At 56.1% G+C, this 24,392-nt stretch overlaps 12 protein-coding genes across 12 annotated transcripts; 6 read left to right on the top strand and 6 right to left on the bottom strand.

Annotated features, from left to right (window-relative positions):
- Window positions 1-613: 613 nt before the first annotated feature.
- PG985_008099 (uncharacterized protein) lies at window positions 614-2,370 on the top strand (the record flags this gene model as incomplete). Its single annotated transcript, XM_066827867.1, has 2 exons — window positions 614-1,809; window positions 1,932-2,370. The coding sequence occupies 2 exons, from the start codon at window positions 614-616 to the stop codon at window positions 2,368-2,370; spliced, it is 1,635 nt and encodes a 544-aa protein (XP_066682779.1).
- A 452-nt stretch (window positions 2,371-2,822) lies between these two features.
- Window positions 2,823-3,350, bottom strand: PG985_008098 (uncharacterized protein; the record flags this gene model as incomplete). Its single annotated transcript, XM_066827866.1, has 1 exon — window positions 2,823-3,350. The coding sequence occupies one exon, from the start codon at window positions 3,348-3,350 to the stop codon at window positions 2,823-2,825; it is 528 nt and encodes a 175-aa protein (XP_066682778.1).
- Window positions 3,351-5,687: 2,337 nt separating this feature from the next.
- PG985_008097 (autophagic death protein Aut7/IDI-7) lies at window positions 5,688-6,357 on the top strand (the record flags this gene model as incomplete). The annotated part of the gene is made up of 3 exons (XM_066827865.1): window positions 5,688-5,777; window positions 6,031-6,248; window positions 6,306-6,357. 3 exons carry the CDS (start codon window positions 5,688-5,690, stop codon window positions 6,355-6,357), a joined length of 360 nt encoding a protein of 119 aa, XP_066682777.1.
- Window positions 6,358-7,601: 1,244 nt separating this feature from the next.
- Window positions 7,602-7,844, top strand: PG985_008096 (uncharacterized protein; the record flags this gene model as incomplete). The annotated part of the gene is made up of 1 exon (XM_066827864.1): window positions 7,602-7,844. One exon carries the CDS (start codon window positions 7,602-7,604, stop codon window positions 7,842-7,844), a length of 243 nt encoding a protein of 80 aa, XP_066682776.1.
- Window positions 7,845-9,014: 1,170 nt separating this feature from the next.
- On the bottom strand, window positions 9,015-9,500 carry PG985_008095 (uncharacterized protein; the record flags this gene model as incomplete). Its single annotated transcript, XM_066827863.1, has 1 exon — window positions 9,015-9,500. One exon carries the CDS (start codon window positions 9,498-9,500, stop codon window positions 9,015-9,017), a length of 486 nt encoding a protein of 161 aa, XP_066682775.1.
- Window positions 9,501-10,001: 501 nt separating this feature from the next.
- Window positions 10,002-10,514, bottom strand: PG985_008094 (uncharacterized protein; the record flags this gene model as incomplete). Its single annotated transcript, XM_066827862.1, has 1 exon — window positions 10,002-10,514. The coding sequence occupies one exon, from the start codon at window positions 10,512-10,514 to the stop codon at window positions 10,002-10,004; it is 513 nt and encodes a 170-aa protein (XP_066682774.1).
- A 490-nt stretch (window positions 10,515-11,004) lies between these two features.
- On the top strand, window positions 11,005-12,465 carry PG985_008093 (uncharacterized protein; the record flags this gene model as incomplete). Its single annotated transcript, XM_066827861.1, has 3 exons — window positions 11,005-11,542; window positions 11,798-12,044; window positions 12,105-12,465. The coding sequence occupies 3 exons, from the start codon at window positions 11,005-11,007 to the stop codon at window positions 12,463-12,465; spliced, it is 1,146 nt and encodes a 381-aa protein (XP_066682773.1).
- Window positions 12,466-13,641: 1,176 nt separating this feature from the next.
- PG985_008092 (uncharacterized protein) lies at window positions 13,642-14,073 on the top strand (the record flags this gene model as incomplete). The annotated part of the gene is made up of 1 exon (XM_066827860.1): window positions 13,642-14,073. One exon carries the CDS (start codon window positions 13,642-13,644, stop codon window positions 14,071-14,073), a length of 432 nt encoding a protein of 143 aa, XP_066682772.1.
- A 151-nt stretch (window positions 14,074-14,224) lies between these two features.
- Window positions 14,225-15,535, bottom strand: PG985_008091 (uncharacterized protein; the record flags this gene model as incomplete). The annotated part of the gene is made up of 1 exon (XM_066827859.1): window positions 14,225-15,535. One exon carries the CDS (start codon window positions 15,533-15,535, stop codon window positions 14,225-14,227), a length of 1,311 nt encoding a protein of 436 aa, XP_066682771.1.
- Window positions 15,536-15,987: 452 nt separating this feature from the next.
- PG985_008090 (uncharacterized protein) lies at window positions 15,988-17,757 on the top strand (the record flags this gene model as incomplete). The annotated part of the gene is made up of 1 exon (XM_066827858.1): window positions 15,988-17,757. The coding sequence occupies one exon, from the start codon at window positions 15,988-15,990 to the stop codon at window positions 17,755-17,757; it is 1,770 nt and encodes a 589-aa protein (XP_066682770.1).
- Window positions 17,758-17,856: 99 nt separating this feature from the next.
- PG985_008089 (uncharacterized protein) lies at window positions 17,857-19,461 on the bottom strand (the record flags this gene model as incomplete). The annotated part of the gene is made up of 1 exon (XM_066827857.1): window positions 17,857-19,461. The coding sequence occupies one exon, from the start codon at window positions 19,459-19,461 to the stop codon at window positions 17,857-17,859; it is 1,605 nt and encodes a 534-aa protein (XP_066682769.1).
- A 2,077-nt stretch (window positions 19,462-21,538) lies between these two features.
- PG985_008088 (monooxygenase) lies at window positions 21,539-23,211 on the bottom strand (the record flags this gene model as incomplete). Its single annotated transcript, XM_066827856.1, has 2 exons — window positions 21,539-22,847; window positions 23,039-23,211. The coding sequence occupies 2 exons, from the start codon at window positions 23,209-23,211 to the stop codon at window positions 21,539-21,541; spliced, it is 1,482 nt and encodes a 493-aa protein (XP_066682768.1).
- Between the last annotated feature and the right edge of the window lie 1,181 nt (window positions 23,212-24,392).

Raw genomic sequence — 24,392 nt, 5'->3', positions numbered from 1 at the left:
CATGCAACGGCTCGCCGTGTTCCCTTGGCGTGCCACCACCCTCAATCATCCATCACGGAATCTCCTTCTCCCCTTGACAAGTCTTTAGAATGATAGAGTGTTCCAATCCAGGTCTTTCATCAAGTTAATAATGCCCACTAGCCATCCTGAAACACTCGTCGACTTCCCTCGTTTAAAGAATGCCTTGTTGGCGTGGAGTTCTTCTAGAATGCGGCCACTGCCCGGCTCAAGGTCAAGAAGGCGCGCTCGGCTTCTGCTCAAATTGCCGTAATTTTGTCCAACGTAGAGAACGTTCATCACGGACAGGAACATAGGGGCCGTGTCACTTGTTTCTAGCCATTTCGGACCTCCTCCTACCTGACCCAAATGTCTTGACATTGTATAACTGGCTGCGTGGAGTCTTGCTTTACTGCTGGGCTAGGCACCATTGCAGGGCGTGGATATCTTAAGTAGTTAAATTGACTGTTGACGGCAAGCAACAGGCTTCGATCTTTGGGGATACAAGCGGCTGGGTGTTCCCGCCATAAAGGCCGCGTGGCCCTGTGCTGGCCTACCACGATGTTCGCGATTCCTTCCTCCTGGTGTTGGTAGAGCCTCCTATGCGGTAGCAGCGATGCCTCTGCTCCCGAGGTGGAATGTGCTGCTATGCGGAATAGTTCTCATACTGGGTGCGGTGGCCCTAATCCACCCCTTCCTGCGATTGGAGTCTGCCGGCCCCTACGTCGTCGCGTCGCCATGGTCCCCCGAAGGCCAGGACTCGAAGAAAGATGAGCCACCACCTCCACCACAGGCGCCCTCGCCAAAGCAACCGCCTCCACCTCCCCCGCCGGCGCCGCCTCCTGCGACTGGCCCTCCTCCCTTGAAGTACAAGCCGGCGCCGACCTACACCGTGCCGCCGATCCAGGACCCGTTCCCCCTCCTGTCCGCGACGTCGACGCCCCCACCCATCCCGGCCTACAACGTCCCCCAGCCGGACGCCTGGAAGGCCTACGCCGGCGTCACCGTCGCCCCGCCGCTGCTCATCGGCTTCACGCGCAACTGGCCGATGCTGCTGCAGACCGTGGTCTCGTACCTGACGGCGGGCTGGCCGGCGGACCAGCTGTACGTGGTCGAGAACACGGGGACGCAGCGGGCCAACGCGCGCGCGCAGCTGTCGCTCCAGAACCCGCGCTTCCTGAACCACACCCAACTCAAAGACGTGCTGGGGGTCCGGGTGCTCCAGACGCCCGTCTTGTTGAGTTTCGCGCAGCTGCAGAATTTCTACCTGGCGCTCTCGTATGAGCATGGGTGGCCGTACTACTTCTGGAGCCACATGGATGTCCTTGCTCTCTCGCACGAGGCGGGCGTGCCGGGGTTGACGGCGCCGGCGGGGGAGGCGGGGTACAAGTCGCTCTACACCCTGTGCCTCGAGACGCTGCAGCAGACCCTGCGCGGCGACAGCAGCGACACCACCACCACCACCACCTCCTCCACCCCATCCAACCCGGAGAAGAAGGAGGAAGGAGACCACCTCCCCAAATTCTGGCTGACCTCCCATCCACCCCCTCCTCCCCCTCCTAAACCAGCCCCCCGCTGGGCCGCCCGCTTCTTCGCCTACGACCACCTGACGCTGCAGAACCCGCGGGCGCTCGAGGCCATCGGCGGCTGGGACCCCTTCATCCCCTACTACATGACCGACTGCGACGCGTACGCGCGGTTCGCCATGGCCGGCTGGAGCGCCGAGCCGGCCGACGTTGGGATCATCACGGACACGGCGTCGGTGCTCGACGACCTGCGGGCGCTGTACCGGGATCCGGGCGTGGCGCCGACGTTCACGGATCCGAATCCGCCGGCGCCGGAGGGGGGGAGGCGAAAGAACAGCAGGGAGAGAAGAAAGAGAATGATAATAAAGACGATGCCAAAAAGGGCAGGCGCAATAGTAGCAGAGTAAGGAGACGAAGCGATGGTGCCAACCCCGAAGCCCCTTCGTCGTCTTCCAACTCTGCCACTGCTGCTATCTTCCCCAAAGATATACCATCCGTACCGCCGCCGCAGCACCTGCGACGCGAAGTGCTCTTCCCCCACGAACCCCTAAACCCCACCCTCCCGACCGACTACTGGTGGCTCCTTCGCCGCGCGGCGGACGACATGTTCCACCACAAGCACGGGGGCGCGCGGGGCCGGAACACGTGGCAGTGGGCGCAGCGGGGCGGGGACCCCGGGGAGCCGTTCCATTACGATGTTGACGGGTTCGAGGAAGGGATCCAGGTGCTGACCGAGGCGGGCAAGCGCGTGTTTGCGCGCAAGTGGGGCCACCGGGGGTGCGACATCGGCGGGGGGCGGTACCGGATCGGGGACCAGTGGCGGGTGGAGAAGGATTGGGAGGAGTAGCCGTGGTAGTAGCTATGTAGGTAAGTAGGTAAGCCTTCGTGTTGCTAAGCTTGTTGGTCGCTTAGGACATCGCATGGGAACATGCCCAACCTCTTGGATAGAAGCACGATGATACATAGAAAGATCTAGCCTCGGAGACAGTTGCGTTGTTAAGTTGGTTCATCTTGCATCTCTCAAAAGTTGTTACTGATCTCAGCAAGACATGTAGAGCACCTGAGACATTCAAGCGAGGTCCAAGTGGCTGGAAGGAGCAAGTATTAGAATTGAAGTATTATACAATATCAGGAGACCATGAACATGATACAAGATGGCTGTCGCCAGAAATATACCCAAAGTGGCCGACGAGACAGTCGAAACACCCAAATCCATCTCGTTTACTACCGGTAGGGACGCGCGCATATCAACACCCCAACGCGCGAAGAGGAGAGTTCCCCCAGAGACTTGGACGACGCTTAGGCACGAGGAGGAGGGGTGGTCTTGCCGCCCGTGTTTTGGAAGTAGGTCAAGCTGTTGAACTCGGTGTAGAGCGTCTTGAGCTTCCACGCGTTCTTCTCGAAGATGTTGACGAGGATGCTGATGCCCTGGACGGGGTTCGCGGGTTTGCCGAAGGTCTGGGTCCAGCGCAGGACGATGGTGTCGCAGGTGACGGCGTTGACCGACTTGACGACGAGGGGGATCTTGGGCAGCTGGCTCTGGCCGGCCTTGAAGGCGGCCTTGGTCGGGAAGGTGACGTTGCCCAGGGGTATCTCCGCCAGTACGTTGATCGAGTCCGACGTGTCCTGGAAGGTGTCCGCCAGGAAGCGGTCGGCCAGCGCGTCGCTGTAGTCGCCGATCACCTTGGCGTAGTTCTTGGTGATCTCTTCGACCGCAGGGGGCGTGAGGCATTTGCCGTTGCCGTAGCCGCCTCCCGGTTGAGGGTTATGAGATGCACAGGCTCCGCTGACCACGGTGGCGAAGAGGAATGAGGGGATGAAGCGCATGTTGACGGAGTATTGGTTACGACGTTGAGACGTTGAGTGACAATGATGGGAGATTGGGCTGGTGGGTAATGAACCAGACAGGAAGGATGTGGGAGTTTGCTGTGTCTGTTCGAATATGAAGCTTGGTGATGTGAGATGTGGTAAGAAAAGAGTGGTGACATGACTGGATTCAGGAAGCCTTATATATGCCTCGAAACTCACCATCCAGGTATCCCGTCTTGTGTATTCTTACCAAGCCAAGGCTTTCTTGGCCGTTGCTTCTTGCGAGAGCCTCGTCATCACGAAATCAATATTGTGCGGCCACGAACAGGCAGTATCGCGTCGGTTCGTGTCTTGTAGCCGAATTCGGCTCTGTGGAGATGGGAGAGCCCGACACACCAAACCCAAGCTTTGGCGGTGCGGCTGGGACAATCGCTGGTCTCGATGCAGCTGCAAACCAGGACACCTCAATAGGAACCACCAACTGGGGATTCATGGCTTAACGGTCTCGTCCCTGGACCATCGAGTGCCATGTCGGTGGTGACACAGCAGCTGAATACCCCTTGCTTCCGATCTGGGGGAGAGCTTGCCATTGGCTGGGTTGTTCTTCCAGAACGGGTGTGTAAGTGGGCAGACTTCTTTGATCAACTCCAAGTCGGAGATCTTTTCCTCCTTCGAGAGCTGAATCTCACCAAATATACGGGGATCCGTATGTTTGTCCTCTGGTATCATATCATCATATCATCGTAACCAAACACCGAGGACAAACTACTAGACCAACCGAAGACTCAGCCAATGCAAGCAGACCCTAGGAGTCCTGAGAGAGTTGACTGACGTCCATGTTTGCTTCTTTTCCCCAGATCATATTTGGTGGAGAGACAACGCCTCAGCTGGGCGTGAGGAACTGGAACATCGAGGAACGTGGCTGTCCCAGCGAGGCTCGAGACCCAACAACACAAATGGCTGGCCCAGCATGACGTCCGCATATAGACAGCCTCATCCGCAACCTTGGGTCTGGTATGCTGCTGGGTTCATTCTTAGTCAGGGGAGATGACAGGCTGGATTGGTGGTCGGCTTGGTCCCCATGATGATGCAGGTGTCGACAGACTCAACTTTGAATGGCTGCATCCAGTAAGCCCGGAGTTCCCCAGCTGAGCCGCTTTCGATGGTTCAAGATTGATCGCATCGAGGGTGGGTTTGGGGATTCTAGCCGAAGTCCCCGACCCCGCACTGATGCGCATGCTTATCTCCCTCCCATGTCCCGATTACGATGGCGATGCCGATAACGATAAAAGGTACATGTATGTACGTATGTCCTCCAGGCTGATATTCTGCCACACCTCCGACCATACGGTGATATGGCTGATGGCCTCAAAATAGCGGAGGCTGCAATTGAACAACGTCCTTAGCCAGCCACCAGCACATAATCCGGAAATTGCGTCAGATGTGTCCCATGCTCTTGTTTCCTTTGTGGCGGTGACTGTCCAAGAAGTGACTCGTGATTGCTCACCGACTTGACCCGTGCTGGAGCTTACACAAAGAGGAAGGGAGAACTAAGCCGAATTCGTTGCTTTGTCTCCACCTGGGTCACGTTATCCAGTCACTTATCGTGCTCCTCAGTGAAGAAGGGGTCGTGCCCCGCTTTGTGTCCCGCCTCCCAGCAAATCAGAGGGTCCCCTTTCCTTCCTCCAGTGTTTCTCTTTGACCCGGTCTGATTGAAGGCAAGCATTGAAGGCAAGCAGCAAGCACCCAAAGGCCAAGAGGCCAAAAGCCATATCCACTTTACAAGGCAGCCCTCCACCCCACGTCAGTCGTCAGTCGTCACTCCAAACTCCCCCAGCAATCAATCACCTGCAACGACTGCTGCTAACAGTACACCTGAGAGTTGAAAGCCTCTCCCATCCACATCTTCAACAACGCTTCCACGCATTTCCCTCGGCCATCTCTCCGTCCCTGCGCAAACCTGGTGAGTCCAAGTCTAAATTAATCAAGGTGCATCCCCCAGCCCATTCCAATCCCAGCCATTTATTGTCGCCGTGCAGCGACCCGGTCAGATGGTTCGTTCGTGCCTGGATCTGGTAGACAGACACCCATCCAGTGGTAGCGGGAAGTCACCTCAAGTCAGGCCGATCAGTCATCCGCCCACCACTGGCACTGTCTCGACCAGGCAGGCACCCTCCGCCAAACCATCCCTCTTTCCTATTTCTAAGCTCCCTCCGACAAACTCACCCCATCATCATCGTCATCAACCTAGCAACACCTACACTTTATCATCACAGTCACCCACACGATACTGATATTGTTCTCGCAATAGAGAACACTCACCTCCACCGCTAGTATTCACCCATCACCGCCAAGATGCGCTCCAAGTTCAAGGACGAGCACCCCTTCGAGAAGCGCAAGGCCGAGGCCGAGCGCATCCGACAGAAATATGCCGACCGTATTCCTGTAAGTTGCCTCCATCATTTCCCTGCCTTTACACCGCCGCCAGCGACCATCATTTCGAATCGCCCAACAACTCTTGGACAACAAAGCAACTGCCGGGCGCTTATCTCGACGCCGAAACAACAACCCCACCCAACGCCGAACGCCAATCGCCGCATCGTCAAACTGTCGCCTTCATGTCTTGACCCGACCCGGATACTTGCCTTCGCCGACCGACGTGTTATTAGCCGGTTACTAACGTCTCATCTGCTTTCAGGTCATCTGCGAGAAGGTTGAGAAGTCGGACATCGCTACTATCGACAAGAAGAAGTACCTCGTCCCCGCAGATCTCACCGTCGGCCAGTTCGTCTACGTCATCCGCAAGCGCATCAAGTTGTCGCCCGAGAAGGCCATCTTCATCTTCGTTGATGAGGTCTTGCCCCCGACAGCTGCCCTGATGAGCAGCATCTACGAGGAGCACAAGGATGAGGATGGGTATGTCCCCTGTTTTCACGAATATGACTCGGCGACTTGAGCTAACACAAATGCCAGCTTCCTGTACATCACCTACTCCGGCGAGAACACGTTCGGCGAGTCGGTTTGAGAGACTTCGTTTCCTCTCTCCACATTGATACAGTCTTCGGCGTTCACGGTTAGGGTTTACACGATGCGATGGTTTTCTCGTTAAGAGCTTGCGATGGACGAATTATGGATACGGCAGAGCAGCTAGGTAGCAATGGAATGCCCGCGCGGCAGTGAACTTGCGCCCAGATTTGCATCCGTCGGCAGTCGATTGGTAATGCTTGGTGTTTCTTCTGGTCTACATACATCCTTCCCGCACTCGATGGAACGGCTACGCTGGATTCATAGACAGGATTCAGGTCATTCGGTAGTAGCCCTGTATTTCCAATCCATACATCATCAGAGAGGCATTTTGCCCATCAAGCCTGTGTCTGATGCCTGTGATTGTCAATGATATTGAGCCCCACGTTTGTGACTCCTGTATCCGGGAGATTGGTGTATGGTGAGCTGCATGCAATTTCCTTATGGAAAGCCCGCCTGCCGGGTGGGTGTTCTCATAGACATATGGATAATCTGCCGTTGCTATCACCTGGTGGCCATGGTTCCGTTATCTACCATGGGATTACACACTTGTAATCCCCTATCTGATGAGGATCCACCCAGGAGCCGCCTACAGCTAGTTGATGGTTTTCAGCTTCTTAGTTCCCGCACCTAGGTGTTGCCCCCCTATTGCAATATCCACTTTTGAGCCTCACCTGAAGCCTCGTCCCAGTCTGCTGTTCTCGTCGGCACTTGGGTGCATGTGGCAAAGCTGAACAGGGGAGTTTTCCTCTTTGGCACTGATGACTTGGCTTGCTAATATGGCGTGCAGACTCAGGGTATGGACTGCGCAGGAAGCCGGCTGCTGGGTCATTCCCCCCGAGTGGCGAGAGAGCCTGTTCTCCGGAGTGATGAGATTGAAATAACATGAGCCGTGGGCGAGCTCGTTTGACAATAGGCGTGAAATGAAGTGGTTCGTTTAACATATGGTAAGGCTCGTCCTCTGCCCACGGCTTTGATTGTAGTCAATTTACTTTTGTATTGTCAGACAACCGTGATGTCATGCGAACACTGTAATCTAGGCCCAACAGGCCAGACCGAGCAGTTCCCCCGGGTTGAATGAAGGCTGCTCCGAGATTGGATGCTGACGACGACGAGGTCGTCGCTCGACTTTTCTTCGGCGTTCTTTTTCAATACAACTCGTTTACTCGGCTTTTCTTTAGCTTCTAACCATCAACAACACACACTAGAGACACAATCGAAATAAGAAACAAGACCAACGTCACCATGCTCGCAACCGCCCCCTACGCCGCCGCTCCCCACCACCTCAACAACAACGATGTGTGTACTGCGGGCTGCCGGACCGCCGCCGCCGGGACCTTCTCCGAGAAAGACCACCGTGGCCTGCGGGCTCGCCATCGCCGAGACCAGTGCTACTGCTGCCGCCAGCGGTTCTTTTTCGTGGTCGCTGCCGATGCCCAGAAGAACGCGGCGTCACTCTCGCCCGCGTCGGCAGCGGTAGAGGCTTAGCTCAATCAAGCCTGAGACCGGATCAGAGCCAGAGTTCCAGCCGGCGCCTCGTCCTCGGCGGTCTCGGGCGGGCGACGACATCGGTCGTCTGTGGAATAGTTCGTCGTCTGTGGAATAGGTGACGGACGGCATACATTCGTCACACGCTTATACGCAATAACGCAATACTGTCGCTGCACTCCCAAGGTGGTGCCGACCAGGAAGGAAGACAAAGAAGCAATAGCAGTTTGTCGACGGAAAGTGAGCGCCGTTGCAGGCCGGCAAACGAGTCTGCTCATCGGTATTGGGAAAGGACTACCACGTGGCCCGCGGCCGCGCTCAAGGTCATCGCTAGGAGACCAAAGACGTGTCTGTCACACCATGAGCCCGCAGCGCCGTCTGACCCCGTTGGCAGCAACCCCAAGCTACCCAAGGGCTGCAACACTGGACATGCTGTTTGTTCTTTCGGACACCCATATTCCAGCTGCCCGCTGCGTGCTCCCTGATGAGAAGCGCGATGCTCGTTTATGCGATCGGCACGTTTGCCGACATGGTACGCGCTACCACAACCAGCCGCGAGCTCTTCATTCCTTATCGGAGCTTGACTGGACCTGAGTCGGGCTCGCCACAGTCGACACTTGAAATGGTAGATGAGCATGACGAATTGGCCAAAGGTTCACAACAACAACCCCAAGGGTTCGGATGGCGCTCAATTTGGGACAACGACCACCGGGAGAACCGCCACCGCGAAAGAGATGCTACCAATTGTGAGACCATCAGGATCGAAACGTGATGCAAGAGAGGACATGGTCCAATTGCAAACGGCGCCGAAGGGCTAACTAGCTACGGCTATCTATTGTGGCTACGGCCTGGCGTTGGAATCTTGTGGGCGGGAAGCCCAAGCGAATAGGATCGGAGTGGCGTACAACGAGGTCGACTCGGATTAGTCGATCGAGGCAGGAAGTCGGGCTTGTTTGTATGATTGTCAATTATATACTTTTCTGCTATCCCATTATCAAACCAGCTGTTTCGAGGTAAATACCACACTGGTGACCGAGGTCCAGTGGTCACAAATCATGTTACGACTTGTTGTCTCTACCATCACTGAAGATCCCCATGATACTTTTCTACTAACTAGCCACTGTCTTTGAACCCATATCTCCCAGGTCTCCTAACGTATGATACCTGTTCTCATTGGTCCTGTGAAGAAGCTTTATCAGCCGGCGTGATAGGAGACACCACGAACCGGAACTTGGCCGGGTCGTTCTGCAGGATTCCCCACTGGACCCAGTCGGCCAGCCGGGCGTTGCCGCTCGTGGTCGTGCTGGTGGCGGCAGCGAACGTGGCCATGAGATCGACCTCGCGCGGGTCCTCCTGCAGGCCCCGCACGATGACGACGCGGAGCCCGAGGTGCTTGAGGGCCATCTCCTGCGGCACCTCGAGGTTGCGCATGTCCTGCAGGACGCTGGTGAGCGTGTCGGCCACGGCCTGCAGGACGGCCTCCGGGGCCAGGCCGTCCGACCGCCGGAACTCGAGCCAGACGTAGTCGTCGTACTGGGCGGGGACGACCACTTGAAAATGGCCGGGTCGCCGGGTCATCCGGTCCATCCGGAAGGTGACGGGGACCAGGCCGCGAATGATGATGCTGCCGTTGTTGGTGTGGGAGCAGAGCGACATGGTTGATACTTGAGGTTTGTGGGCAGGAGTAATGTGTGGTTGAAGGTTGCTCGTTGGCTGCGGGGAAATGGTTGCTGCTATTGATTCAACGCTGTATTATCGATGAAGGGGTCTTTCAGAGTAGCAAGAAGGACGTGGGAGCAATAGGGACTTTATGGGGGTTGGTTGTGGAAGAAGGCCTTCATCTTCGTGGCCCTGTTGATGCCATCTTATGCCGAACGAACATTCCACAATGTTCCTGCCAAGAACAGTTTCGTAGTACGGCGGCTCCACGACACTTAAGATAACTCCTACATGTTAATGAACAAGTTTCGAAAGGTCTCGAACTGCTGTGCTAAGGTATCCGCCTCGCTCAAACCTGTTTCAGCGGAGAGTCGCTGGCCTTGTCTTTAACATATGTAGTTCGTCAGACGCCACATGGCAACCGTTTCGGCTCGTTGGGAAACCACTTTCTAATCTTCTTATTACTTGATTTACCTCGTTAACTTGCAAGTAGACTACCTACATGACCGACTTACCTTTCCCCTTCTCCTCCGTCTTGACCTCCACCAGTACCTCAAACCGAAACCTTTTCCGGTCCTTCACCAAGATCCCCCACTCAACCCAGTCCGCCAGCCGGGGGTTAGGCCGACACCGGTCCCCGCTGTCGGAGAACCGGTCAATGTAGACGCGCTGCGGATCCTCCTGCTCCCGCACAATATAGACGTCGAGCAGCCGGCAGCGGGCCTCGTCGCGGCCGCGCCCGCCCCGGCGGCGCAGGTCGTGCCAGGCGCCCAGCCCGCCCAGGTCGCGCAGCAGGGCGCGCGCGCTCGCTGCCATGACGCGCTCCACGTCCGCCGCCACCAGGCCGCCGCCTCGCTGCCACTGCGACGAGGGGCCGAAGGCGAGGCGCACGTAGTCGTCGTGCTGGAGCAGGGGCAGGGTCGTGTCGGGGTCCTCGGTGCCGGACTGGAAGAACTTGAAGGTGGTGGGGACTAGGCCCTGGATTATGGTGGGTTCGTAGAGGCTGTCCATTTTCTTTCTGTGGTGGAGGGGAGGCGGTAGAAGGTCTAAGAATTGGACAGGTTGGGTGGTGTTTACAACTTACCTTTCAAGGGTGTAGATGTTGATACTATTTCAGGGTGAGAGCCTGAGGAACAACATGAGACCTTTGTAGAACATCATTGGGTCTATATAAATAAACAACAGGCTTTTCTATAATGCCAAGTCATACTTCTCATTGTCGTCCTTACAACATTCATTGATCACCTCACAATTCTTGGTTCATAGGCTGGTGAACACGCCTTTGTCTTATTACATCCAAGGAGGACGGCTATTTTCCTATGGCGCCAAACGCTACTTCGGCTGGTTCTTTCCTCAGTGACAATTCATTGAACAAAAGCAGAACGGACTAGATTGTTCAGTTACCCCACCGCAGCAGTCTTCGTAACATCACTGACCTCCTGGACTCGCCAACCCACCCCTCTTCGGCAACGCAATGTGTCCCATCTCCGTTTGGCACACGATGCCGCCAACGATGATCAGCTCAGTTCTCCGGGCGCGGATGCTCCTTCAGCTGAGACGGCGAAGCCGCCAAAGAAGTCGTCGACTTGTTCTTCTTGTAAAGGTCGGAGAGCGAAGGCGACGAAACCGACTTCTTGAGGCCGAAGCCGCGGGGACTGGAAATGCTGAACGAGGGCAAGACGGGGATGCGCGACTTCTTGCCGGCGCGGCTAGGCGATCGCTGAATAGCTGCCAAGCCATCGTTGGGCGATTGCGACGGCTGCTGCTGCTGCTCGTGGGCGGCGATGCGGGTATCCAGGGTCGTCTTGTTGATGCCCCAGACATCCGGGGTGTAGGTCTCGGGCCGACCATCTTCAGGCTTGGGAGTCTTCGGAGCGTGGCCACGGCGATGGGGCGAGTTGACGGGGGTCTTGGGCAAGGGAAGCGGGAAGGGTTCGACTTGCTTGCCCTTGCCCTTGCTCTTACTATTGTCGCTGGTGGCGCGGGGCGTGCGCTGCTCTTGTCGGTTCTCCTCGCCGTCCTCGGTCTCTTCCTCCACGGTCGGTAATCGCTGGGTTCGCGAACGCGGAAGACCACGCCCATAGCTACCACCGGCATAAAGAGGAAGATGGGGAACAGGTCTCAAAAGTCCTCCCGAGGGTAAAGCGCCCGCCAACATCTCGAGGCCCTCCAGGTCTTCCTCGTACTGCTGGCTGTGAGGAAGCTCGGGCAGGGCCAGTCTCTTCTTCTCCTTGTTCTTCTTCTCGGGCGAGCAGAAGTCCTCGCGCGTGGTCGATATGGCGATGGGTGACAAGGGCAAGAAGTCTTCGTCGTCCTGAATCAGCTCCAGGAACTGCGGCTGCGGCTTCTGCTCCTCGTAGCTGTACTGCACCTCCATGACGAAGTAGTCCTCCTGGCCGCGGCCATGGCTGGCCTCGCGCGACTTGAGCTTGCGCACGCAGTCGTGGAACTGGGCGTCGGTGAGCTCGGCCAGGCTGGTGACGGCCTGGAAGCTGGTGTTGGGGGCGCCGGCGGGCTCCTTGTCGGAAAAGGGGCTGGTGGGTCCGTTCCCGAAACCTAGCGGCTCTCGAAATCAGTACCATCTTTCTCCCGAAGAACAAGTCAAATTCTTTTCGAAACGCGACGACGCAGCAATCTTGTCGATCATCACACGCCGATGAATAGGGGAAATCCCGGGCGACTTACCGCTGGGCGCCGAGGCGGCGAGGGTCCAGACGATCTGGACGTGCTTAGCGGTGCTCGTCACGACCGCCTCGAGGGGTCGGCCGCCGGCACCGGTACCGCGCGGCATCTGCAGGATGTGGTCGGGGGCCTTGACGGCGCCCGCGGCCTGCGCGGCGGCGGCGCGGACGAAGGCGCGCTTGGTGGTGGCGCCCGGGACGACGGGGACGACGAGCGCGGGCGGGGGCTGTCGGTAGGCCAGCTTGAGGCCGGCGGGCTCGGCTACCTTGAGGATGACTAGGGCGTGGTAGGGGGGCTCCTCGGGGGAGGAGGAGGGGGGAGGCATGATGGTGGTGGTGATGGGTGATGATGGTTGTGTGGAAGGAAGGATGGTGGGTTTGTTGTTGTTACTGTTGCTGTTGGTGGTGGTGATGGGATTTCTTTCGGAAGTTGGCTGAGAGATGTGTTGGGTTGCCTAAGAGGAAAATTCAAAAGAGCAGGAGGATGGTTTGTTTGCCTGCGTTGAATGGATGCTTTTGGCGTCCACCGGTCTGTGCTCGCACCCGGGGCGACGATGAGGTCGACGATATTGCCCACTCGGCCAGTACTACAGTGGCGGAGACTCACTGGTCTTATCAGACATAGGCATCAATTCGCCTCCAAAACTGTCAGATAAAACTTTACCCATAACCAACCAATGTTACAAAACTGCCATGAAAGATAATAGCAATTCTCTGGTATTTCCAATCACCATTCTTACAGTTTCGAGTGCTGATTTTATCCTGCATGCGACCCAAATTGTTTTTCTCGATTGCGGCACTGATTTAACAACTGGTAGTTGCAGCCTGCCTTTTGTCGGTCCTTTGTGGCCGGGGCGACTGCAGAACTCCAAGAAAGGGGCTCGCCGATGTTGACGTGAACCTTCAGCTAGACACGCACACTTCCTGCCCATAGACACAGAGACAGAGTGACTTACGGTTTGTGGGTGTATCAGATACAGCGTCATTCTATCTTTCTTATGGTAAGTTATCAGATCAAGTCAAAGCCCACTCACACACGTAACAGGATGTAACGTGTGACAGTACCCAATTGTGGCACTCTTTTCCTGATTACTTTGGAGCAAGTGAGGGCTTTGATCTACTCTAACAGTGAAATGGCGCTCACGGATTTTCAGCACTCCTATCTTGTCAAGCAAACGTGAAGGGTTTCGAAGGCATTCCACCCAGGCCAAATGGGTGTTTACCCGAGTCAAATCCCAGTGAACATGGGATCCCTTTGACAGTACAACACACATGTAATTATGTCACCTACAGTCAAAGCCTTCAAATGAATGCAGTCATGAAGGCGATTGCCCAAGGAATCTGGTCTCGATTGAATAAATACAGGGTTGGTCGCCCTCGATTAGTGTCAATGGTCCATCAAGCATATTTCCCTCGCAACATTCCACTTGAACCCAAGAACCAATATCACTGACAAGATGGCAATTGTTGAGTCCAACGAACTTCTTCTAGTCGTGCAACTCGACGATCCGCTGGCGGAAACCCTCAAAACGAGCCACTTCCATATTCTCCCCCTTGACAAGAGCGAACTGGCCGACATGACGGTCGAGGAGTTTTCCCAGGAAGTGTTTGGCGTATTGTACGCGATCCAGGAAAAGCTGCTTTCGGCGATGTGGAAGGACCCCAGCCGGCGGGACGAATGCCAGTTGCGCACTCTTGAGCTGGACCCATTGCTCCACGATGCTTCCAAGCCGGAGAAACTGTGGATGCATTGGGGAAAGGCCCGACGCGTGTGCCTGGAGGATGTGGTAAATGATGCCGCGTTCCGGACATGGTGGAGGTACTGGCAGAGGCTCGACAGCACAACGCTCCGACTCAAGGTGGTGACCAACTGGAGGGACGCTTACTAGCGGCCCATAGGGGATGACATTGACTAGTCTCATAATAATCCACAGTATCATAGGGTCCTAAGCCACATTACATCTATGATACATTGAAAATCATTGGAGACCATATTTGCTGCTGGTTTGCTTGCAGGGCAATAAAGTTATATATATGATCCTAGGGTATGTCCCGTACTAAGTGTTCATAAGTACTCAATAGCTTAACAACACGACCGTGCCCATGTGCAGAAGCATACTCCAACGGCGTTTGGCTGTATGCATGTTTGCCTCGGTAAGCTCCCAGCTTCAGGTTCGTAGGTTTGCCCTCTGAATCAATTCTGGCACCCTCGTCAATCAGCAGCCTCACAGCATCTTCACGACCTTTCTCGGCGGCATAGGATAGAGGCGTGCGACCTCCGTCATCGCATGAATCCACTTCCGCTTTGTTCTGGATGAGCAGCCGCATAGCGTCGCAGTGGCCGTTCTGCGCCGCGAAAGAGACGGCCGAGCGACCCCTTTCGACTGTGGCGGCAACACTCGCGCCCTTTTCCAGAAGGAGTTGGAGAATGGCTGTGTAGCCTCTCTTGGCAGCCATGAGTAGTGGCGTGTATCCGGAGATATCGGTCAATTCCAGGTCGATGTCCCCGTGGCGTAGCAGCACCTCAACCACAGAAGTGTGGCCTTTATCGACAGCCTGTAATATCGGCCGTGGCCACCTTATCCCCTGCTCGTAGCCATTGACGTTGACATTCTCGACGAGCAGCAGCTCCTGCACAACCGTGGCATGGCCTCTTGCGGTGGCACCTCTTAGAGCAAACTGCGCATCCATAGGCCAACATAGCAAGCCCGTGTCCTTCTGGAGTAGTAGCTCCACAACCGCCTCATCACCCCTCTCCGCCGCTACACAAAGGAGCCTTTCCCAGGAGGCACTCCCCAATCCCCCTATTATTGTGCCCCAGTCTTTTGAATACATTGCTCCGGCCACATCGAGATGCTCTTGCTCAATCGCCGAGGCCATGGCTTTCTTCTTTTCGTCATCCGTTAAGCTGCTGACCAGCTGCCCCATAACGTCCTTGCATTGGCTCCGAACAGCTCTGTGCAGGGCTGTGTGGCTGGACATGTCTGCCGCCAAAAGATTGGCACCACGCGCGGTGAGTAGCGGTACCATCTTTTCTCTCCCGTGGTCGGCGGCCCAGTGCATTGCCGTGCGGCCCATGTTGTCTCGTGTATCGATGTTGTCCCGGATCCTCTGGTCTTGCAACAGCAGCTCCACCATGTGTTTATGACCACTGATGACTGCCTCGTGAAGTGGCGTCTTTCCATCCGTCTCCTTACGAACCACGTCCGCTCCGGGCTGCTTCATAATGTATTCTGCCCATTCCGTGCGGTCCATGGCAGCCGCCCAGTGCAATGCAGTTCTTCCCAGTCCGTCTTGGGCGTTAACATCCGGGGTGGCATCTTCCCCAGACGAAGATGTCGACGAGAACATTCTGGGCGGTGAAGGGAACGCTGAATCGTTGATAACGGCCCAATGGAGGTTCGTTTTTCGAGCAACAGTCGTTGACGGCTTGAACTTCCAGATCCAGGCGCTTTCGCTGCGCCTTTTGATTACCGCCATGGATGGAAATGGGACAGCTTTGTGAAATTCTTACTGGACTTTGTATTATGTAGTTTGGGAATGAAGTAGATAAAAAGGACGCGCCGCATGCGTTGTCTAAGGAAGTGAGCGAGGCCAAAGCTTTCCATCCGCAGCCGCTGTGCCACCCCCCTTTCCTGTGCCACATGCTTGCATTAGGCAGCACTCGCAACAACGAATCACATCAACCTGTCAAGTGCCAACGCAATGTGGATACACTAACTTTTGAATAAAGTCTGCCGCTCAATCCTCAGCTACATATGTAGAGACAGACGTCTCCCAGCTCGCTGAACATCGGGTACCCAATGCGTGCCACCACTACGAGAGGCAGAATGACGAGACAAACGGGTTCAGGTTTCCCAGTGCTAATTCTCCTATGTTGGTTTCCTTTGGCGTATTGCCAGAACACCACGGCCACGCGCTCTCAAGATCAGCTCGTAGGCTGGCAAGCCGAGGACGGCCGCCGTGGGACATGGAGTCTTGTCACAAACTGTCTGACCACCATATTTGCTTGCACGTGGAGCGTTCAGCATCTCAATGTACCCGGCCCGTTCTCATCGGATGGCAAGTGGTATCGACTTGCCCGGAGCGTCAAATGGATGACCATCACAATCTTTTTCCCCGAGTTTATGATTCTTCATGCTCTTTTTGAGCTTATGATAGCCATCGAAGCACTCCAAGAAATGGCCAAAAAGAAAACCCGTTCCGTGAAGCTCCCATGGTGGTTATCACTTTCACGTGGCCGTGGAAGCGGAACTGACCCGGAAGCTCAAGTAACCAATAACAAGACGGAAGGTCCTAGCTGGACGCTTGCCCACTGCTTCTTGGCCAACATGGGCGGCATTCGCTATCAACGGCTTGGCGCGTCATTTCCCCTGACAGCTTTCCAAATTGCCAACACTCAGCATGGCCTCTTCAACCAACCCGAAATGACGGAAGACGACATTGGGGAGCGGACCAAGCAGGATTGGTTCATCAAGCTACTAGCCACACTACAGTTCCTGCAGCTTGCCCTGTCACTTATTGTGCGAACGAGCCAGGGCCTTGATTTCTCGCAGCTGGAGACTATCACGGTCGGATTTGCCGTCTGTGGCGTCCTCATCTACCTCCTCTACTTTTCCAAGCCACAGGGCCTCCAAGCCTGCTTTGTGACCAGCGTGCGGCTGTCGGGGCAAGACTTGCTGTTTCAGAAGACGTATGATGGGTTTTGGGACGTGCTCCGAAACAAGCGACAGGCGGACAAGACCGACAGATCCTCCCCGACCATAGTGGAGAGGATCCCGAACGACAACATCCCCATCTCCCAGAACCAGTGGGCCCACCCCGGCATCTTTCTTCTGGCGCTCACCTCCGCCTTGTTTGGGGCATTGCACGCCATTGCGTGGAATTTCGAGTTCCCTACACTTCCAGAGAAGATTCTCTGGCACGTTGCCACCATCGTCTCGGCCGCGAGCCCAGTTGCTGGGCTCTTGCTGATTCCAGTGGCGCAGCTGACGGTCTCGTCGGGCGACCCGCACGTTTTCCTCACCAACTGTCTCCGCCTCGTGCGGGAGGCTTCCTGGCATCTGCGCGACATGAAGGATAAGCAGGCAGCCCAACAGGTGTACAAGCGACTCGAGGCCATCTATGCCAAGAAAGACACCAGCTGCGAGGATGCGCAGGTTTACTACCAGGAGATATTCTCCGGAGACGAGGCGACTGCTCAGCTCCCGCACAAGGTTATGGAGCTGTTCAACATGACGGGCGATGCGGAAAAGACAGGCGACCGAGAAAAGACTCCCGTGTTGGTCAACTTCCCTAAAGCCTTCGCGTCGGAATTTTGCAGTCTCGTTCGGCTCATGGACGAGAAGGAGTCCAAGAAGCTGAACGCCACGGCGAAGACGAACGTGTTCCCGCGCAAGATATGGCTCCCGGGGTGGATCAACCACCTTCTCCTATACTTTACGAGTGCTTTATACGTGATGGCCAGAGTGTGCATACTGGCAGTGGGATTCTCCAGTCTACGCCAGATGCCGGCGTCGGTGTATGATAACACCCCCTGGACAGTGTATATACCTTCAGTGGGATCTGGCTAGCAGGAAGACAAGCTAGAGAAATGGACTTTGGTACTTGCTATTATGAGTTGTCCTTACGAAATGCTTGGTACAAACCCTGCTACCCTAATCGTCCCACTCCTAGTCCGTGCCCTCCTCGGGCGTGGCCTGCTGCTCCTGCTCCTCGGCATCCGACCGAGGCGTAAAATCCAGTCCCAAGCTCCTGAACACGGCGTGCTCGGCCATGTAGCTCTGGGCGGCGTGGCCTCGGTAATACGGACCGTACCCGTAATAAAGGCTATCCTCGACCGGTCCCGGCCCCTCGGGAAGGCCGGCCGGCTCGTAGTCATCCACCCAATACTCTTCATCGTCCACGATGCCGCACAATATGAGCCCGGGAACCTTTCCCAGCTCCTCGGAGTAGAAAGGATTGGGCGATTTCTGCGCCGCGGCCAGAAGTCGGTACAGGGTGGCGAAGTCTCTGTCAAACCGCGGCCTCAGGTGCAAGTACAGGTCCTTGTAGTCGCACACGATGGCGGCAGTGGCGGCGACCTCCGTGAAGTTCTCGTCGTAGTCGGCCAGCATCCACAGCCAATGCTCGTGCGGGCGGTGTGGCCACCAGATGAACTGTGGATGCGGTACGCCCGCCGGCCAGCCGCGCGCCTTGACCTCGTCCAGATCCCGTTCGTTCACGGCGTTGACCATGATGCGGCGTGCCATGATGGCCTGCTTGATCCAGGTCAAGTAGGTCCATCCTCGTCTATCGCTATCGTCTCTCATCTCCCCGTCGGCGCTTTGGGCCCGAGGGGTATTGTGCATGATCTGGTCGCCCCACCATCGAGCAAACATGGAGTGGTGGTAGATGCCTCGAATGACGCTCATCAGCTCGATGGTGTACCATGAATCCAGCGGATGTCTCAGTCGGGTATAGCGGTCGACGTTGCCGTCGTAGGCGGCCATCTCGATAAGCAGGCCTTTCTTCATGGTGGGAAGATCCAGAAGGAGCGGCTCGTACAGGAGCCGGACTTCCTCGGGATGCAGGGTCCGGTTTAGTTCGGGATGGTCATACATGGTGTCGTGGATGCGGTGGTCCTCCTCGATGGAGTCCATCTCGACGAACCAAGGGCGCGCCTGGCCGATCCCGCTGGGTGTCTGTACGCGGGACTCGAGCCACCACCGGACCTGTGTGTCCCCGTTCAGGAACGCCGGGCATTGGGGCTTATCCAACTCGACAAATCGGGTTCGGTCATCCATGACAGAGTAGCGACAGGGATGACTCATGATTTGCTGGTAGATGAGGCGTCCGCCATCGGTCGCACCCTCTCGGGCCTCCTCGGCGATGGAGACGTCGGGCAGAAGGTCCAGCTCGAGGTAGAGTTCATGATACCCAGCCGCGGCGCAGGCACGGCCAGCGTGATATCGCATATCGGGATATTGTCTCGCCAGCTGGCGATAGGTGTCCTCCGAAGCCAGGTCGGGGTGCCAGATGCAGTAGGGGCGCTCCGTCTCGGCCATTTGCTCGGGCACCTGATTGCTCATGATCAGGCGAGCATTGCGGGCGCGGGCGAGCTGGGCAACCTGGTCGCACAGCTTGTTGACGGCCGTACTGGTAGCAAAACTGTAGTGTAGTCGAATGCCACGAATAAGGGAAGCCTTGGCTACAGGGCTTTGAGCGTCTTGCGGGACCTTCTCACCTTTGATTGCGGCAAAGCAGTCAGCCAGATTGTTGGAAACCCCCTCGCTCATCGTGGTGTGATGAGATGTGTGGGAGGACAGAAATTGGATATGAAAAGGGGAAAAAGGAAGAAAAAAGGGCACAAGCGGTGGAAGTTTGACGTGAGATATGTAGGGGTATCAGTACTTGACTTAGCAGGCAGCTATGTAATGGTATGACTCCGAGGAGAGGTGGGCCGCGGAGGTGGACCGCGGCGGAATTCCAACCCTGTCCATCTAACTATGGGTCTCGGTGGATAAGACGCAGACTCGTTCGGTCGAGTGCACTACTCGTCCGAGTCCGGCCGAGTCCAGACCCGAGGGATCAAAAGAGGCCCAGATCGCGTTCTTCATTCGCACCGCCAGCGCTGTGTTTCTTCCCTTGAGCTGAACACCGTGTGCTGTCACAACCCCTCAACACGTTCTAACTGTTTATCCCGTCTGTTTATGGCAGTAGACCAAGGAGCTTCGCCCGAGCGTCCAGGTATGTCTCCATCTCTTCATCCAAAGGACTGGGAATGTTCTCAATGACCCGATTGAGTCGCCCTCGCAGTCGCACGATGGGATTGCATGCGTGATGCATTATGGGTCCGGTACCAGGGACGTAGCACAGTTTGAAAGCCATGATACGACAGTATACATCATCGATGGAGTCGAGGATTGGCGGTGTCCCAATGTTGTTCTTGTATAGGCTGCGGGTTGCCACACGTGCCACGGTGTTCTGTATTTCGGAGGTACAAGCAACCTTTGCGAATGGATGGACGTTAGCGGCAGTGCATTCGCAGTGTAACCCGCGAGTCAACTCTTCTCGAAACTGCCGATGTGTTTCAAGAAGTTTTTTGATCACAGAGTCGCGAATGCTTTTCATCTTCTCTAAGCTCTGGGTAAGCACTCAAACGTGGTTGGGATATATTCGGCATAGATGGCAAGAACCTACGCGTGAAGTCAGGGTCTCCCATCAGTTCCGCGTCATGAACCTGAAGTGTGAGTGTATCCTTGGTGAGGGTTGCAATCCGGGTACGTCTGATGAGAATCTGGTTCATCAACTCTTTCTCCCCAAGAATCCAAGCAACTTTCTGTCTCGTATCAAATTCATCATTGTCAGTGTACGCCATATAGTGCAATGAATCGTACCACTGTTGATGGGGTTTGAGCCAAGTGCCGATCCAAGGTCGAAGCAGGCGTAGTACTTCGAGCTCGTCAGCCAACACAACAAGATAGTAAAGGTCGCACAGATCTTCCACGGAGCCTGAGACCATTTGGAAGTGGCTATGGATGATGAACAGGAGTGTTGAATAGGCCAAGATCTCTCCTGAAACGGCAATGACACGGTGATTGCATGCTTGCCCGCACCTGCTTGCATTGAGGATCAGGTTGGCCCATTTGTCAGATGCGCGAATCATGGACCTGGAGTCGACGAGCGACGACGTACTGTAGGTGATGTCGTACTTTTCGCCTAAAGAATCTGTTATGCGGATAATCAGGTCGCCACCGTCATCCAGCACATCGCTTACGAAATGGCCTTTCTTAGCTTCCATTGTGGAGGACTTTGGGAAGGAAAAGACGGATATTGATATTTGCGTTGAGAAGGGGCGATTTGGTCAACATAAATATCCGTCGGATGGGTGTAAAAGTCTTTCGAGAATTCTCAAGACGCTACACAACCAGGCAAAGAATATGTTGATGTTCTGAAAGGCAGTTTCCACGTGATTCTGGTTTAGGCAACACTTTCCTAGACACCTAAGAGCGCATAGTTCTGTGATGACAAGATCTCAAAAGATGGCTAGGAATCTTCAATTCTTTATGTCCTGGGGTACTTCGACGAAGTAAGTCCTTCGAAGATACTTGTCTATTCTCATCTATTACGTAGGAAAAGGTGCACAGAGGCCACCATGAGTACAACAACCACAACGAATAGGTACGTCGTATAGCCGGGCTTCTTGAGTTGGGCTTTGCCGAATGTAGTGTACTCAATGTCCCAGTCCTGCCACTTAGGATGCTTGCACATCATACTGAAATGGATCTGATTGTACCTATTTTAATCATTAGACTCGCAATCTCACGTCGTTGGGTAAGAAGGGTGGACAGGGAAGATGCAACTGGGAGCGACTTACGGGCAAATCGAACTGTTCCACCCCGACTCCGCAATATACCCACCCCGACACCCCTGCCAAACCTTGTCCACCGACCGCCTCTGCACGTCGGCCGTGTACCTCCGTTCGGCGTCCTCTTTCACCTCGACGGTGCGCGCCTCCCCCGACAGCACCTTGGCCACGAAGTGAGGCAGCACGTACCCGGCGACGTTCTCGCTCGCCAGGATGGCCGACGAGTGCCCGCTGACGGCGTTGGGCCCCAGCACCAGGAACAAGTTGGGGAACCCGTGGACGGCGGTGCTCATGTAGGCCCCCGGCCCGCCCTGCGCGCGCCAGGCGTCGTGCAGGGACCGGCCGGCGCCGTTGCGGATGGCGACGCGGTGCAGGTAGGTCGAGGTCTCGAACCCGTTGGCGAGGACGATGACGTCGGCGGGCTCGGTCGCGGGCTCGGCGGCCCCCTTTTCGTCGCCCGGCTCCGGCGAGGGGCCCAGGACGACGGACCGCTCGCCGACCGAGACCAGCGGGCGCGTCGTCAGCTCGAAGCGGTCGTGCAGGCTGAGGCAGTCGAGCCAGCCGTCGTCGATGATGATGCGCTTGCAGCCGACGCCGAAGGTCGGGGTGAGCATGGCGTGGTACTTCTCGGGCACCATTTTGCGCATGTGCGCCAAGAGGCTGCGCTGAAAACGGCGGCGCCGGGTGATGCCAAGGGCGCCCATGCCGATGTTGAGCCAGGTCGACTCGGCGTACAGGAAAAGCCAGAGACGGAGCAGGCGTCCCAGGCCGGGGATGAGCTGGATGGCGGTCATGATACGGTTGAACGAGTCCGGGGGCGGCGTCGGGCGCGCCATGTACCACGTCGCCGAGCGCATGAGCTGCGTCACGTGCCTAGGCCGCCCCCTTTTCTTCTCTGTGGCGGCTTTGCTACTGCTGCTGGTCTCGAGCAGGGTAGGAACCAGCTGCGCCGAGGTGCAGCCTGTCCCCACGACGACGACATTCTTGTCTTCCAGGTCGACGTCGTCCCGCCACCGGGCCGAGTGCATCACCTCGCCCCGGAAGGTCTCGATGCCGGGGACGTCCGCGGGCCAGCCGTTGGGCTCCACCAGCTCGCCGGCGCAGGTGATGAGCACCTTGGACCGCACGACCTCTTCCTCGAGATAGACGCTGGCGCGCCCGTGCTGCGCGACCCGGCGCTGCCGCTCGGCCTCGCTGAGGTCGCCGGCGAACGGCACCAGCCGGGTGACGCGTACTTCCCACTCGGCCGTCTCGGGCAACCATTGGGCCTCGGTCACCTCGGTGTTGAGCTCGATGTTGTCGTCAAGACCGTACCTGCTGGCGACGGAGGCAAGGTACTGCTGGATCTCCTGACCGGGTGGGAATAGTGATGTCCATACATAGTTGGGCGCAAACGAGTAGGAGAACAGCAAGGCCGGGCTGTCCGTAAGAAGAATAAGAATGAAAAAGTCAGTGATCTGTTCGGGCTTCGTTGAATTCAATGATAATGAAACATGATAACTCACATGTCGCAGGCGACTCCCGGATACCGGTTGATATACCAAGCACCCCCGATGCCACCTTGCCGATCGAAGATGCGGAAGTCTGTCACTCCGAGTTTGGACTTTAGTTGGCAGCCGACGGCAATACCGGACTCTCCGGCGCCGATGACGATGACGGAACACTGCTGCGGCTTCATCTTCTGGATATGTCGCTCCGTGTCGCTATCGTGCGGTAAGGGACACCAGACCGGATGCAGAACAGCCTTTGTAGAAATGCGAATGCCATTTGCTCGACCTAGCAGTGTCCTGCAATCAGTTGCTCATCCAGATGCTCACAGTCATTCCTCTGACAGTCAACCTGTTTGCGCCTGATTCCTCCACCCTGTCATTTCGTGTCGCGCAGTCCTCGGAAAAACCACGACTCGAAAAGTACCATCAGCTTCGCCAAGGAAAGGTGAAGTCGGGTCCTTCCTTTCAGCTTCTTCATTTAGTATCATGTTTGCTGTCTAAGGTGTTGGTGAGAAGCATATGTACACTGCCTCGTGCTGCAGGGATAAGCTGACGGCACGCCTGGGCCACTGAGATAGGAGATTGCCAGCATAACGGCCCTTCCGATTGGCCAGCAGATTATTCCGGACCTCATATGATGGGGCTCGGTGCGTTCCGGCCGTAGCAGCTATTACCTGGGACAACATGATGCGGTGCAACTTTCTCTTCCGGTTCGCTGCTTACCAACACCAACACGCGCCAAGCCTGCTTAAAACCAACGTCACCCGGCGTGACCGCCGTCCAGCAGATAAAGCCACCATATGCAACTCGATACGCCTTGGAAGGCTGACGAGAGCTTCCAGTCACCTGCCGCTTTGAGCAAGCGAGGCACCCGAGTGCTGCATTTCCTGGGAGGGGGAAGGCAGGAGGAGGGGGGATGTCCTGCTTATGTAGAATGGGTAGCAATTATGACCAACCCAAACGCCCAGCACGCTTTGCATATGCGGCCTGCGCCAAGCTGCCAAGCGCTTATCTTGAACCAAGCATCTGTCAACTTTAGGTTCCCGTGTACCCGCAACTAGCTTATCGCTCCACCTGGAGCCAACCCCCAAGCTACCCCGACCTGCAGTTATCAACAACCTTTCTGCGCAAGTCGCATACTCCGTCCGGGGTTTCTGGAGTTCTAGACCGAACACCGAGGGGGCAGGGTTTGCCCCTCCTCTTGCCATGTGATGTGGTCGTTCATCTTACTAGATAGAGACTCTTGCCCGATCAATATAGTGAAGCCAAGGACCAACCAAGCAATTGACAAGCTTCGTTGGGTGTTTTGTCTTATTCTCTCAGTAAGCACCACACCAACCTGTCAACCTGCCAACCGAGGTGATAGGAC

The sequence above is a fragment of the Apiospora marii genome (genome assembly GCF_038362585.1).
Source record: "Apiospora marii strain CBS 49790 chromosome Unknown utg000005l_segment0_segment0, whole genome shotgun sequence".
NCBI lineage: Eukaryota > Fungi > Ascomycota > Sordariomycetes > Amphisphaeriales > Apiosporaceae > Apiospora > Apiospora marii.
Note: the sequence above shows the minus strand (reverse complement) of the source record. Positions and strands in the feature narration are given on the sequence as shown.